The sequence below is a fragment of the Falco rusticolus genome, chromosome 3, assembly GCF_015220075.1.
Source record: "Falco rusticolus isolate bFalRus1 chromosome 3, bFalRus1.pri, whole genome shotgun sequence".
NCBI lineage: Eukaryota > Metazoa > Chordata > Aves > Falconiformes > Falconidae > Falco > Falco rusticolus.
The window spans coordinates 105,059,019-105,075,227 of NC_051189.1; the positions used below are offsets into that span (position 1 = coordinate 105,059,019).

The following is a 16,209-nucleotide window of genomic DNA, read 5'->3' on the forward strand; positions in this document are numbered from 1 at the left end:
CCCGTGCTCTGCGCGGGTACAAAGCCGCGAGCCAAGGACCGGGCAGCCAAGCGAAACGCTGGATTACGATATGGGGTGGGTGCCTTTAAACGCCGGGCAGAGCAGACGTTTTCTCCAGTTTCTCCAGCGACTCACGTACATCACAAATGCAAATGCTGCTGCTGACCCGTCTCCTCAGCCAGAACACACTCAGACGGCCCACAAAAATTACTTACCGATATGAAAAATGACGGAAGTTGCACTAAATAACAATGGTAAAGGCTGAATTATCTTTCAAATCAAGGAGCGCTGAGCTGCGTGGCTCTGTAAAGCCGCGGCCGCACAGGGACGGGTATAGCAAAGCCTCCGCTTTACGTAGGAAAAAAAAATGTCATCATACATTGGCACAGGAAGCCCGAAAAGAGAATCAAGCCTGAGTGTGCTTTGGTGACAGTACTTTCATCCACAAAAGAACCGAAACTTCACAGTTTGAGCTAGGAAGTCCAGACAGACGCTAACTCTCTGATCACTTACACCCAGCGTTAACCAGTTGACATTCTACTACTTCAGCGAAGTTAATCATTTACTTCAACACAAATGAGAAAAGAATGAAGCCCAGCGTTTTCCAGACCACAGGAAAGATGGAACTAATGAATTTGGGAGCATTAAAGAGATTAATAAAAGATGAAGCTGACACACTCCCAATCACCACTACTACTTAAAATTTGCATTTTTGGAGAGCACGGGGCCTACGTCACGCTGGACGAGGCGCAGGCAAAAATCAAACCGAAGGTGGCCATGCCTAGGGAGGCTCTACACCTCCTAAATTACGACAAACACCTTCCTGATATAAAAAAAATTTTAAAAGGTATTCTCAAAGCTCTTTGAGCGGAAATCCAGGCAAAGAGACAGGATAACGACCCTTGTAATCTAAGAAGGGGTTTCCCGGTGAAGAGGGCAAACGGATTAAAAGTGAGGAAGCATATATACTGTAGCGAATAAGGAAAAAAAACCTGTATTAGCCATATTAAATAGTGGTACCTGGCGTGCCCAGCTGCAAGTGCTGACAGTTCAGGCGGCGTTAGCGAACGCACCGGTTCGGTTACACAACCGGCTGTGGCGGGACAGGCCCGGCCGCCGGCCTCTCCCCCGGCCCCGGTAAGATGGAGGCGCGAGCACCGGGCACCGGCCGCGCTCCCGATGCCGGGCCGAGGGCGGCCCCGCGAGTGGCGGCCCCGCCGGCGGTGCGAGCGGCGGCCGGGCCCGCCCGGGGTGGCTGCGGGGCCGCCCGGGGGGCCGGCGGGGCGCACGGCGCTGGGGTCGGGGAGCGGACGCTGGCGCTTCCCGCCGGCCGGCTCGGCCAAACTTCGGGGAAATTATTAAAAAAATTAATAATAATAAAAGGCATTAACTGCGAGGCGAGCGGGCCTAGGGACGGGCCCTGCCCCGCTCCTCGCACCGGGCTCCCGCCGGGCGGCCCCGCCGGAGGGGGGGGCGCGGGGCCGCGGCCGGGCGGAGCAGCGCTACCCCCTTGCGGACACGCCGCCGCCCGGCTCCCCGCCGCGCCGGTAACTTTCGCCCGGAGTTGGGCGCCCGGACTGCCCCCCACCGCCTCCGCCTCCTCCCGCCAGTGCCGCCAGCGGCGGCGGCCGGGCCGGGCCCTCCCCCCGCTGCCCTCCAGGCCCCGCCGCTCGTCGGGCGGCGCCGCGCCGCTCCGCCCGCCCCAGCAGCGCCCACCCCCGGCCCGCCCGCTGCCCGCCGGCGCGGAGGCCCCGGTGCGGCGGGGCCGCGGACAAGGCCGCCCCGCTCATGACGGGCGCGCGCCCGCGAGGCACGTGCGCCGCCGCCGCCGCCGCCGGGAGGGGAGGGGGGGGGGGGGAGGGGGAGGAGGAAGCGAGGCCGGGGGAGGGGGGGCCGGCGAGGGCGGCGCGGCCAGGCCCGGCCCGGCGCGGCGTGACCCCCCGGGCGGCGGCGAGGCCCAGGCCGGGAGCGGCGGAGCCCCGAGCTCCGCGCCGCACCCTGTGCCGGCCACACCGCCGCAGCCTCCATGTTGGCGGCGGGCGGGCACGTGCCGGCGGGCGGCGGGAGGCGTGCCCGTGTCCCGGCCCGGCCCGGCCGCCGCGGCCCCGGCGCCACGCGGCCTGCCCGCCGCACATGGCCTGCCCAACGGCCGCCATCCCCCCCGCTCCCTTCCGTCCCTCCCCGGCCCGGCCCGACCCCGCGGGGGCGCCCGCCGCCGCCAAACTTTGCGCCGCGCGGCCCGGCCTCCGCCGCCGCCGCCGCCCCGCGGCCGGGGGTCAGGGGCGGGGGGGGTGGAGGGCGGCGCGGGAGGGCCCGGCGCGGTGGCAGCCCCGCGGCGGCGGCGGCGCAGGCCCGGCCCGGCCCGGCCCGGCGGCACGGAGCGGGAGGCGGCCCGGCCGCGCTCTCACCTTCCGGCTTGTTTTCGGCAGCCATTTCCCCTCCGCGCGCCACATCCTCCTCCGCCTCCTCGCGACCGGGACCCAGGCGCGCGCCGCCTCCTCCCGCTGCCGCCGCCGCCGGGCCGGCCACCCCGCGCGCACGGCGTACACCCCGCGCCGCCCATTGGGGGAGCCGCCGCACTGACACCCGCGGCGGCCAATCGCGACGGGCGGGAGGTGGGAACGTGGAGGGGATGGGCGCGACGGACAGCGCGCCCCTCCAATGGGAGCGCGGCAGCGCTTCAGTGACACACGCCGCAGCCACTCAGCGGCGCCGCCGGCAAGACGAGGAGGGCGGGACCCGGCGCTTTACTGACGGCCGCAGTGGCCACTGGGGAAGCGGCGCAGCACGACAGACGGCCGCCAGAGCCAACCGCGCCGCGGAGGAAGCGGAACGCGCCGATTGACGCACGGCGCCGCCGGCACCGGCAGCCAACGAGGAGCGGCGTCCGCCGGAGTGACCGCGCGCGGGGCCAATGGGGCGGGCGAGCCGGGCGGCCGCCGGCGCCCCCGCCCCCGGCCCCGGCCATTGGCTGCGGGCGGCCCCGCCGGGCGCACGCCCCCTCCGCTCCCTGTAACCCTAAACAAAGCCTCCGATTGGCGCGGTGGGCGGCCCGGCCGCCAATCCCCGCACCCGCCCCGCCCGCCCGGCGGGGGCAGCCCCGCGGCCCGACCCCGCCCGCCTGCCCTATTAAAACAGACACGGTGCCGCTCCCAGGCCACCCGCCGGCAACAGCGGTAGCGCGTCGCCCCCGCGGGCTCCGGCGGGTGAGCGGGGTTTAAAAGTCACCGGCTCCGAGTCGAGACTGAGAAGCTGCGGGTTGTTCTTTCGCCAGCGAACGGCACCCTCGGCCAGGGCACGGCGGGACCCGCCTCGCCCCAGCGGGCTCCGGCACAGGCGGGCCCGGTGTTAGTGCCGGAGCGGCACCGCCCCGGGGGCCGCCGGGAGGGGCGGGGGCACAGCTCCCCCACGGGGACAGACGAAGCACCGCGCCGGGCTGCGGGGGCCCTCGCCGCCGTGCGCCCCCCCCCCGCCGGCCAGCTGGGGCGGGCAGGGGCTGCCCCCCCCAAGGGGAGCCGAGTTACCGCTGCCAGCGAGGCGGGAAAAGTTGGAGGGAGCCCCACCGCTCCTACGGGAACGCGTTCGTGCCGAGCTGTGGCACATGCTGTCAGACACAGGGTGACACGGGCAGCCGCGCTGATCCCGGCCGGCAGCACCTGCCTGGGAATCGGGATGTCGAGGAGCTTCCGCTCTAAAGCGGCGCCCAAGACACCGAGATAACGGCCCTGTCCTCTTCCAAGCTGGCAGTGCCGTGGCAGAGCGATGGACTCTGCCCGGCCAAGTTTTGTCCACACCGCCGGGGGGCACAGCCTGAGGAGCGCCGGCAGCCGCTGGAGCAGAGCTCGGCGTGTCTGCACCGCGCCTCGTGCGGGCACAGCGCTAACGGAGAGCGGAACGGCCCCTTCCTTTGATGTGTGTGACTAAACACGCAAAAAGGATATTTTCCCCTCAGATCCCCGTGAGAGTGGAACTTCTTTAAAGAAGACCTGTTGGCTCTCTGGTTTTGCTAAAGACTGAAGCCGTTTCCGAGCCAAGACAAAAGAGGAACATGGTATGATGGGTCTCTTCTAAGACAGAAGAAAGGAAAATTCCTTCTTCCTACTTCCAGCGGCTGCTAATCTCATGGAGCGTGAAAGGCACATTGATGAAGCGGCTCTAGAATGACAGGCTCACTCCCAACGGTCATAAAGCTAATCTAGTATACTCTGTCCTATAAATATACACAAATATTAATGCAGTTACAGGATCAGCTAAGATAATTGTTTTCTTCAGCTGCTTGAGACCTGCCAGAAACTTTTCTGGTTGCCACACTGGCAAAGAGCTATCATTTTCTCTATGAGTTGCAGGGAATTTATGCCTCTCCTTGGATATTCTTCAAAGATGATCCATACACTTAGCACAGACACAAGGTATAGCCCATACAGTTGGTGCTCCTCGTGGTTTGCATTACAGCAAAGAAAAGAATACTAGATTAAAATAAGCATACCTCCCCCTTAAGAGATGGAAGTCAACTACCTGGTGCAAGGGTCAGATGTTTAGGTGCAAAGATCTTAACAGGACGCAGAGGGCTATCCCGCATTGACCTCATCCCAGCGCTCCACATGGAGTGGCAGGCGCCAGCGCCTACACCCTACAGCCAGGCCTGCCTTGCTCTCCCTTCTTTGGCAAGAAACAGGCACCCAGATCAGTCCAGAAGCATAGCCTGTGGTGCCTTCAGAGCGCCAGTCCTATCTACCACCTCTCCTCTGAATCAGCTCATCTCCTGGCATCTCAGTATCCTGCCCAAGACCAACATCAGGCTGGCATTTGGAAGGGGCTCAGGCTTCCACCTGGATATTCAGGCAAGACTATGCAACAAAAAGGAGACAAGAGAAACGGTGGGGCTAACGCACCTCCTCTGAGTGACAAAGATTCTTCCTCTGCTACTACGCACAGTACTGCCGGGGAGCTAATTGGATGTCATTTTGCAGACACCCATGCTTGTGGCTGAAACGCAGGCAGGAACCCAGGCCACTCCCAGGAACGCAGACGGCAACTGCTGCCACAAACAGTCCTTCCCTTCTGTTCAGGGAGACGAGCACATTTATTTTGGTCATAGCCCTCGCTGCATTATTCACTTACATATGCCTGAGAACAAATAACCACGAGGTACTCCACATGGGGTTAGACCTTGGGATCACCCAGCAACATAATTAAATGCAAAATCAGCCACATGTGTGCACAAGAGTGTCCATCTCTCTCTTCTCTCCAAAGCTCAAGTAGTTCCTTATGTGCTTCCATGGCTCATTAGAGTAATGAGGTCCATGTGGGCTGATTGACAAGGTTGTTCAGGACACCAGCTGCCTTCTCTCAGCCGTTACAGCCCACAGAAGGAGGAACTGGGTGGCAATAACTCTGCTTCCACAACTAACATGACCTACCTTGGCTCTACCAGTGGCGTGCAACCTGCTCTATGAAGAGTCGTTGGGAGCGCTGTCTGGCTTTCTAGATCCTTCCTGGTCCATAAAGACGATGAGAATTTGTGTGGAAGAGGATGAATAAAGCATTTGCAAGGGGTTACCACGATAGTGTATGAGCTCTGCTACATACGGCTAATGAACTCATTCTCTTCCTCAACATAAGCTTTCCTACCATGAGAAAAAAACAAACTAATAAACTGAATCTTATATACCTGAAATCACACAATTTTAACAGTAGTACATAGGTTATTACAGCAATGTGATCTGTGTAATATCATGGATGCTATTTGAACACAGATTTTTCATCAAGCATGCCAGCAAAGTCCCAAATATTTTCATTTAATTCCTTGTGCAATAAAATGATAAGGAACAAGCCATTTGAATTGAAGTGCTGCTGGTATCTTTCAAGTTTCCCAGCTCCCCACTGTTTAAAAATCAACAGTCTAATCGCTATTAAGGCACAGAGGTACCAAACCGCCGGAGATTCTGTGCATGTACGGTACAGGATAAACTGACTTGGTCTTGCCTTTCTAGGGGCACAAACACAGAGCTACCTCCAGCTGATAAGCAGCAAGAAAGTAGATGTGCCAGGAGTTTTCGCAGTCTGAATCATGAATAATTTTTAACAGCATACTGATAAAAGCTGCCGCTGTTCTGATGTACGGCGTTTGGCTTTTTTTGTTGTTGTTGAGGAGGAGGTGAAATAAAAAGTTCCTTAAAAAAAAAACCACCTTCATTGTCATTCCATGGCAGATGTGGGTCTGGCTTGGTTAATTGGGTTAATGTGATGATTTGGCATGCTTAGTAATATGCAGAAGTAAAACTGTAAAGAATATATTCAAATATCCTGTTATGGATATTCAGCAAATTATACATCCACCGTTGCTATGGCAAGCATCAAAAAGCAAAACAATTCAGACAGTTTTAATAGCTATAATGACAATGTTGGAACCCCATTTCTTTTGAATTGTTTGCACAAAGTTAGTCCGTGATTTAGAAGCAAGGAATGCCAAGTGTTTTTACAAAAATACTCTTAGAAGTGTGAATAGAGATGCTTAAAAAAAACCTCACAGTGATAGAAATGAAATGCTTTTGCCCTTTCCTCTCTACACTTCCAGAATCAAAAGCTGTTTCTTCTAGGAATAAACCCAAGACTTAACCAAGGCAATGTGCATGTATAAATTCACTGTCATTTCACAATACTTCACTGCATTTGGGAAATATAAGTGCCAATTCCCAGGTTCATCAAAACCAGGTAAACATCCCAAAACACGCATTTTTTCAGAAGGGTTCTCCAGAGAAGTATACTCCGTTTCAGGCTCTGCCATCCAAACAACTTGCCCCAAATGATGTGTGGAAGTTGAAGAAGAACACACATTACCGGGAACTAAAGATCCCAGATTACACTCAGGCTGGAAGAAACTGCATACTACCCTAGCAGGAGGCCAAACTTGCTCATCCTCCGTATTTTGGAGTTTGGATACATTCTTCTCCCCATCCCCTCTGCAGTTCTGAGCCCATTTATTTCCCTCAGAAATACAAACACTACATTCAAATAACCTCTAGTAAAACACTGTCGGCTATCGGGAATTTATACCAGGCAAAACTGAAGCATAACTCCAGAGCCTAAGCCATTTTAATGGACCCTGGAGGAAAGATGTTTTTGCTGTGCAAAGCCTCATAAAGTTTTTGCAGATACTTAAGGCAGTAGCCTCAACACGAAACGCAGTATTTACCTGTTTAACCAAGAACAAGGGCAAAAATGCTTTGTTCCTCTACACTGGCACCGACTCCAGAGGGAAACAAGCGGCCGCCTGGGGGGTTGCCATGCTGGAGCCCCATTTATTGCGGTACAGGATCAAACAGCTTCAGAACTGACTTACATGGGTGCCAGCCGCCGGCATTTTGCTGCAGCCAGCAATGCCAGGGAGAACGCCTGCCACGCCACGCACGGCAGCACGCAGCCTCTGCCACAAGCCCCATTCTTCCTTCCTCTGCGGTCCTTGGTCCTTTATCTCCCTATGAGAACAGGCCAGGTTCTGTCTTCACTGTGGTTCATGCTCCAAGCACCCTGGTGGCACTAAGAAAATAACAATTATTTTGCTCTAGTATACACCCATAAGCCAGTTAGAGGAGAAAAAAACCTGAAATATGAGGTAAATTAAAGCTTCCAACTAAGGGGATTTACCAGTAAGTCACCATAAAATTCAGATAATTTATTTTTTCAATTCTGCAGCAACTTTCTCCAATTTGTTTGGATTAGCTATTAGAAATTATGTCTCAAAAATTAAAGAAAATGTCTATTGACCATTATATCAAATTCTAATTTTAGCCAGAAAAGAAGAATAATCAGGCTGTGATTTACTCTGGTAGTCAACTTACATTAACAATTTCCCCCCCATTTATGTAATTCTGGCAAAATCAAATAATATATACAATGCTCATAAATGCCTTGCTAGATTTAGTAAAGACAATTTCCTACAGTATATTCAGGACATTTTTCTTTGCTTTCTTTTATAATAAGACAATCAAGTTATTTAGTTTAAGGAGGTAATATGATTGTCATCCACAGTAGCCTCAGTTATAATTTTAGCACAGTCTTCAATAAGGTACATGGAAGGATTTTATTTTTGTTTGTCTGTTTGTTTTTGTTTTTAAAGCTGTTGTCATCCTGTAATAAGCTATATAGGCTGGCTGCTGCTCTCTGGGGTTGTTTTTCCCCTACATACTAACCCCTCTCCCCTGCTAGTGCGCAAAACTCCCCTTACTACCGAAGAAGCAAGAAGAAAGCGTAAACTCTATGAATGCGCATTAATGCAAAGCCATTGTGCACAATGTTGGTAGGCAACTGGCTGTTCTGGGCAGTGGATGAACAGCTCCCAGCTCGGGACTGGCCAGGGAATGTCACTCCACAAAGGTGGCAGTGCCAGCTCCTTGAATCCCAGCCAACAGCGTGCACGGAAATCCACACAGTAACCAGTTCTACCTTGAGGAAAAGGCCATTTTCTGTAATACTTATTTTCCCCTCAACATGTTCAAGACAGCATAATCCTCACGTCAGTTTGATATCAGATCTCTAGTGATCACCAAAGCAAATAATAACAGGGAGATATGTTTAAGTCAAAGATCCCTAAAGCTCCTAAATTTCTGTTTGTGCTTTTAAACAAATGTCTTTTCCAGGATACTTGACTCCTCTGAAATTGGACTGCTGTCTATATAAACTGAATGAATACTGATCTAGGAGCCAAACTTTAGTCACTGAGGTATGAAAATATCAGCCTTGGGCACTGAAGACAGAAGAATGAGTAATGGAAGACAATGACAGAAGAACAAAAGGAGATCGAAGGAAGAGAAATGGATGATGGTAACAGAGGCAGAAGGTGTTCGAAGCCACGTAGATTCAGGAACTGGAAGCCAGAGGCAAAGTCTGATTAAAAAAAAAAAAAAAAGAAAAAAAAACAAACCACCAAACCACAAAAACCTGAGTCAGCCTGCTCCCAAGGAACTCCTGGTGACGGCACTGTCCAGGCACTGCCCTTTGCCCAAAACCCTGTCCTGGAGCTACCACACCAAGTCTTACTTCATACACTCCCATGACTTATGTGGAAGCACCATTAACAAACAATAGAGCACTCATGCTTTCAATTAAAAAGCATTACTGTTGAAGTAATCATCTCAAGTCTTTAAAGAACTTCACCATGCCTGAGTTCTGCCATGCTATAAATTCACAATGAGAAGGAACTTCCCTGACTTTTTTTTTCATCATTATTTATGAATAGATAAGCCAAATGGAAGTTTAATTCCAGTATCACAAACTAGAATCAATCGTCCTTTGCTTACAGTGGTACTATGGCGGTGCAGCCACTCAAATTATCTCTCGGGTGCCTGTCTGGTGCCTTATTACACAAACTCCTTCTCCTCTGTCATCAAGGATATGCACTAGTTCTTATATACAAAAATGATTGGTTTAATATTTTCTCATTAGTTTTTTTGCTATGGAACAGAGTTTTCTTTCTAGATTTGCCTATTGTCTAACCATTAAAACTATTCTGTTCCGTATGGCTCGGAAGAGTTGCATAAAATGAGAAATATGGAGAAACTGTATATGCAGAAAAATCACTGAAATAATTAAGTCTCTGCTTCGATGTTGTCATCTGCGAGTTCTTGACTTTCCCCTAAGCTTCCTCCCCTGAAGGACTAGAACAGTAATACTCCCCCCACCCCCACCCCACATGGAGTAAATCAGTTCCTACACTCTTAGTAGCAGAGTGAAAATTAAGATGTAAAGGAGTAAAGAATTCAGAACAACCCTATTATCCAGCAACAATACAATTTGCTGCTGATCTTCAGTTGCTAAGAGAGCCACGTCAATTATTTATAGAACCAAGAGCGTTAAATGTGAAGTATTTCAGCCTGGGACAGCATGAAGGTAAAAGCAGGAACGTGATCTTGTCAGAACTGCAGAACTGTAGGCAAGGACAGAATATCCCTACACAGATTACCCTTTTTATTGAACTATAAATTGAAAAAGGTCCTTAAGAAGTGTCACTTTCTGTGTTAAGTGATATGCATTCTCTTTTTTTGACGTTTATCTAAAGGGCTATTTCAGCCAGGGAAACAATGCACGCTATCTTCCAAAAATGTAAGTTAGCATAACCTCATCCGAGTATTTACATGATGCTCACAACCTTCTCTTTCTCCGTGCTTATGTCTATGAACAGCCTGTCACCCGCACCTTAAAATTTGCTCTGAATGACCGTGACTCTGCCATTCTCATGGTGCTGAAAAGACCTCACCAGGCAACACTGAGCAACACCATAGCACTGCCCAAGGACTGGATATATACTGCCAACTCACCTGTAGTAACCACAAAATACAGCTTAAAATAACTTCCACCAATTGAGAGTGGGAGACACATTCAAAATTAGCAAGTGCTCCTAAAGAAAAGAATTATGCATTACATTATTTCTTTTTAGCTGCTAAGAGAACTTTTAATATTGGAATTAGCTTTCATAGATGCAATGATGTATTTCAACTTCTATCTCTGATTAAACAGTAAAACCTGTGACCTAGTGTTGCACAATGTCAATTTTGGTAACACCCCTTCCTGCTTAAAAAGACTTAAGTAGATTTATAATAATATTAAAACTAGAAGTTAATCCTTCTGTAGGGTTACCGATTGGTCAAAATTGACTAGAAGTATAAAAAGTAAACAGATCTTAGTTGCAGAAATTAGTGTGGGATCAATGGAAATGGGCGGTCACCTGGATGACAAGCCTGAAGAGCACGTTTCAGAAATGGCTCTGCAAGATCTGCCTATGAATTTTAAGTGCCAATTAGGAGCATAACCTAAGGACTGCACATACTTCTGGTGTATTCGGTATTAAGCCCTTACAGTCAAGGTGAAAGCCTGGGGGATGAAATTATGTCCCTAACCTTAAGCACCCATCACCATCCAAACAATTACAGTTTACGTGAACGATACAAAGGTGTAAGAGACTCCAGTAACCACAGAGTTTAAGGTATGAAATCTGAAAGAATGTAAAGGCTTGCTTTTAACAAATGGCTTACCACTGTCTATAATAAATAGATTTTAGGAAATAAAATATTTCCCACCTCATTTGGCCATGTGTTTGCTCAGAAAACAATGCTTCCTTTCTTGCACCATTTAAGATGAAAGAGGCAAAAAGGCTTTGTGTATGTGTCGCCATTACTGGGAAGCTCCTTGAATGTGGGGTCCCACACAGCTCCATCCCACTCCCTTCCCCACACGGGCTACACTCTCCCTCATTAAGGGAGGTGTTGAAACGCTAAGGTTCTTCACACCAGCAATACATGAACGTGTGGTTTACGCCTCTCTCGCACTGAGATTTAAACCTCTCACATCTGAAAAGTTTAAATCCAGTATTGTCAGTCAGCTGACTGGATACCCAGGAAAAACAAGCACAGGGTGCAAAGCACCCACTTCAAGTGCGGGCCAGACAACAGTTAAGCAATCGGGAAGGTGAGCACTCCGAGGCATATACTGCAAGACTCTTTCATTTCAAGAATGTAAGTAATTTTACCCCAAGCCTTTACCTTGGAGTCACACAGATAGCATAGTTGACTTCTTACATGGTGCAAGCCCTACAATGCATAAAAGAAAGGTTACACTGCTGTACAGACTGAAAAGAGTTTAATTAATCCCAAAGCATTCACTTCTTTGGGAAAATAAGGCACACAACAACCTCGTGCTTACTGAACTAGACTCAGAGCCATTGTATGTCAATCGATGACAGTTTCTCTCCTCAAGGGATTTTTGTTCAGTGGCCGGGTAGGCACTTCCAATAAAAATACATTTTCTATGGGCAATGATGATTAAGAAATACTGAAAACACCGTTCATCTTTCACCAGGAAAAGCTGGTGTGGTGGCATTCAAAGCAGAGTATTGCAGATCACAATGGGGACTATTTTGGATTTTCCTCCTTGTGCACTGACTCTACAAAAGCCCCTATTTACTAAACTATTATAAACAACTCATTAGCCACACTAATCCCATAAAGCCAGTGGTGCATTACTGGTAGGTATCCACCATCTACTATGGGAAAAGCTACACAGTCTGTCTCTAAAAATACCTTGGTTATTTTCTGCCAGTCAGTTGGCAGCTTTTATTCAAAAAGGGCGATTTTTACTTAAAAAGCATATGGTTGGAAGCAGACAAATCATGTGGCAGATATTAATATAATCATCATAACTTCCACAGAATCAAAATTTCAACTTACGTTTTCAGCAATGATACTGGAAGTTTATCTGCACAGGAGGTGCTTGTATCATTCATAGCAAGTTCCGTGAAAGCAAGGAGTTGGATTAAACACCCAACCTTGAGGCAGCTGGATTAAACACCCAACACTGTGGTGAAAGATTGTCTATGGCTCATGTCAGGAACAAACGTGGACTAGTCAAAAACATCCAGTTTCTTCGGGGGGGGGGGGGGGGGGGGCGCGGGGGGCGGGAACACATGGATGGATCAAAACCAAACCAAAAAAAAACCACAAACCAACCCAGAGAACCTTGGAACCCTACCTTGTAGGAACAACAACTGTGGTAACAGCCATGGATACATGATAGTCTTCCTAAAATGCATTCATGGGTCCATGAAATATTCTAAGCTAAATCAAGTATTTCAACAATGGAAGAATTCTAACCGCATCTCCTCCAATTGCCTTGCCTCCAACACTGAGGGCAAGATCATTAAATACAATTACTATGAATTTTTGTCTGACAAGCCACTGACAGAAAAGGAGTAATACTGAACTTCAAGATCAAAAGTATACAAGCGAGTGATTCACCTTCCTTTCTTGTATGCTTGCAAGACGGAGGCTAAACATGAACATAGTATCAGCTGCCTTTAAAAGCTCCACTTGCATTTGAGTAAGAGAAATTGCATCAAGTGAGAAGATGAGGCTACACAACCCTGAATGCGACTCTATCTTCGATAAGCGTCCTCCTTCACTAGCTCAGGAGCTTTGTCTATCAGACCATGTCACCCGAATGACTAACAGCACACCAACTCCCACTGCTGCCATCTCTCACCAGCTCCAGTAAGCTAAAGCGTTAGCAGGACAGCAAGCAAAATAGAATTCGTATTTCCCAGTGCTCCCCTGCAACAGAAAACCTGATAAGACTGAGGGGAAAAAACCAAAAAAAACCCCACAAGCTAGTCTAGTAGGCAACTGTCTATCCTCAGGGCCATGTAAAATACCACATGCTGGAAGAAAGAAGAAACAGCGAGGAGCTGGCAGGATCCAAAGCGCAATGCCCGCAGAAGCGATTATGCTGATGCCAAATCTGGTCCTATCTGAGCTTTCCAGCCACTGCTGAGTTGACAGCACGTGCTGCAATGCCAGAGCTGGCAAAGGTGATGCTGAGCACAGCTAGCGGCCACTAGCCACCTTAAAGCAATAGCACCATGCATCTTCCCCATGCCAGCGTCTAGTGGCAGGGATAGTAAAATAACATGCATATAGTGCTCTTTGTCAAAACCAATAGTACGTACTGAAAACCAACTCACCATTCTCCATTTCACCCAGCCTGGTGCGGTGCTGGACTCGCAGGGTGCTGTGACCCACCACCAAGCCGGGCTGGCTGGGCTCCAGGGCCCCAAACAGCCAGCGGGAGGAACAGGGAACAGCTACAAGCCCTAGCTCTGGGGAACCAGCACAGCCGTAAGGACACAGCGCCTTGCCAACACTGACTGTACTCCAATTTTAGCAGACTTAAAGCTTTCCAGATTGATGGTGAAGAATTTCAAAACTCAAAGAGCGTAATAGATTTACATCCGAGTTTATAGAAAGAGCTGAATAATACACCAGCAGCTATAACATACACATACACAAAACAAGAAAGAAGAAAACTATCAGATCTTCCAAAATACAGACTGACAACAGGAATTTGCTAATTAATATTTTAAGTATGCCTGAATTCTCAACTCTTGTGTTATTAAACTAAAAATTATATCATCATGTATTTTAACTACATGATAGCTTACACAAGTTATGACCATTTAAAAAAAATATTCTGCATTTCTTATGATTATTTACACAGTATTTCAAACATGGTTACATTTCCCATAGGACAAACTACTACTTTTTCACCAAAAGCGCTGAATCTGGTGTTGTTCCTCCCCTGTGACACCATGTGGTCTACACATAACAAGGATTTTAGGGCGTGCTGTAGCGTCCAGAGCAGCTCCTTATCATGGCACCAATGGGAAAGTATTTTACTAGAGAGGCAAAATTAAATGGCACAATTGAGCCCAAATAATATTCTTACTGACACAGTAGGAGAAGTCATTGACAACTTCTCAGAGAACTATTCTGCTGGGGGTAGGCTGGAGGCCAGCTTTGGAGAGAAAAGAGCTGGTAGGGAATATGGGTTCCCAGCTTCCAGCCACCAACAGAGCACAAAATCCAGAGGGCTGTCCATGGAAAATAGCATCTTAGTATCTGTAATTCCTACATGTTTCTCATCTTCAAAGTGCAAAAGGTTGGCTTTCAGGCAAGCTGTATGTGTTCTGAAAACAGCTTCTGACAGATGACAGCAGTGCCCTAACGCAGAGTGCTGTCCCCATGACAGGCTCTTCACGTACTCGGCTGACAGGGTCCAAAGACACCGAGCGTGCCGTTTAAGCTACACTGCTGCAGGAAACGCGCTGCAGTGGGAAACAACGAGGTGCCAAAGGCCACAGAAAGCCAGCACCTCCCTTCCCAGACACGCGGCGTGCGGACGGAATGGTTGGATCTTTCAGATTTCCTAGCATTATGAATCAGCCTGAAGAAGTAATTTCTGACACTGTCAAAACTGCACTAGCGATCTTCAGGAAAGGCTGTGGCGGTAGCCTATTCAAAAGCCCTAACCCTGCCCTGCACAGTGCTCTGTATGACAGACCACAGCTTGATTAGAAACAATTTAAGCTCATAAAAATTACAACTGGCACCAAAACCTAAACTATAGCAAATTCCTCCCCGATTCTTGTTTTGAAGACGACACTTGCAGCAGAATAGAACTGTTATTTGTATCTATCAACCATTCACACCTCATCTTGCTTCTTGTACCGTCAAAATCTTCTGCTTGCTGCAGAAATGCCCTTCTGTCCCACACCCCTGCTGCCAGAAACAGCCCGAGAGGCATGGGGCAGCACGCAGTTAATGACTACAAACCTGGAGCATTTTCAAGGAGAATGTTTGCTTTTGACTTTTTGGGGGATTAAAGTCAGTCTTCCATAAACAAGCATGAAAATATCCCAAGGAGAGCAACGTTACTAATGATGATTTTTCTTGCTTCTTGCCAGTTGCTTCAGCCACTTCTGCTGCCATTGGAGGAGCGTAACAGAGGCCCTTCTACCACACAGCTCTCTGCAGGTGTGAGTAAATCTGCCTCTTACTTCCCAAAGTCCTCAAGCGAACTACCACACCTCAGCGACAGAGAGAATTTCTCAGAATGAAAGAGCCAATAAGCAGTGATTCCTTTGGGCACCTCAAGAGCATTAACACAAAATGCAGCAAAAAGCACCAGAATAGCTGAAATCAATTCCGTCCTCACGGAGGCAACTGGTTTGCAATGCATTCCAAACATTTTAACCACGTGTATCTGCCGAGGTTTAAGTCAGAAGACAGTACAGGCAATGACTGCGCTGAACCGTCACCTCAGGAGAATGACACTGGCTGCAAATTAACCCACTGAGTTCATCCCTTATTTCTCTTTTTGTTCTCATCACAAAACATGGCAGCAGAAAACCAGGTATGATTGCCAAACTAATTTGGGAGTGCAAGCCACAGGTCACAATGAGACGGCTGCCGGACCTGCAAGCCCATGCATGCAAGGGCACATTCAGAAGTACGAGTCTCGCAAGGGCTTTAGGTACAGAATGGTGCAGCTTTGGGGAAGACCTAAGCATAGAAAGAGTAGGTCGGGAGTGAGAGGCATCACTGGGACTTCATGCAAAACAGAGGAGGAGGGAAATCAGAACACTCAGCTATGGTTTGAGGGGGCGTGCCATTTGCCTTAATGAGGGAATGTACCACATGAAGTCCCACAGGCTCCAAAATGCACTCAATTAGCTGTTCCTTTTACCTTTTTGTTCTACCCAGCATTTCTTCAAGAGCACTGTCATCTCTGGCTTTGGCATCCTACTCATCATCTATGAATTCATGTTGCTGTTTCCTCCCTGAAAGGAAAAAGTCCCATAGTCAGTCATTTGCTACACAGAGG

The 16,209-nt window shown here is 49.4% G+C and overlaps 1 protein-coding gene across 19 annotated transcripts in view; it reads right to left on the reverse strand.

Annotated features, from left to right (window-relative positions):
- Nucleotides 1-16,209, reverse strand: part of CAMTA1 (calmodulin binding transcription activator 1) — a 323,364-nt gene that overhangs the window by 301,247 nt on the left and 5,908 nt on the right. For 16 of the 19 annotated variants that reach the window (XR_005103116.1, XR_005103117.1, XR_005103115.1 and 13 more), the window contains one exon: nucleotides 16,072-16,165. Coding sequence is in view for 12 of the 19 variants with exons in the window: in XM_037379737.1 (XP_037235634.1) it covers nucleotides 16,072-16,138 (67 nt within the window). In the remaining 7 variants the exon portion in view is untranslated. Of the gene's footprint in view, nucleotides 1-1,020; nucleotides 1,153-2,408; nucleotides 2,588-16,071; nucleotides 16,166-16,209 lie in introns of those variants that run through there. The other 3 variants (XM_037379727.1, XM_037379726.1, XM_037379731.1) reach the window with 2 other exon arrangements.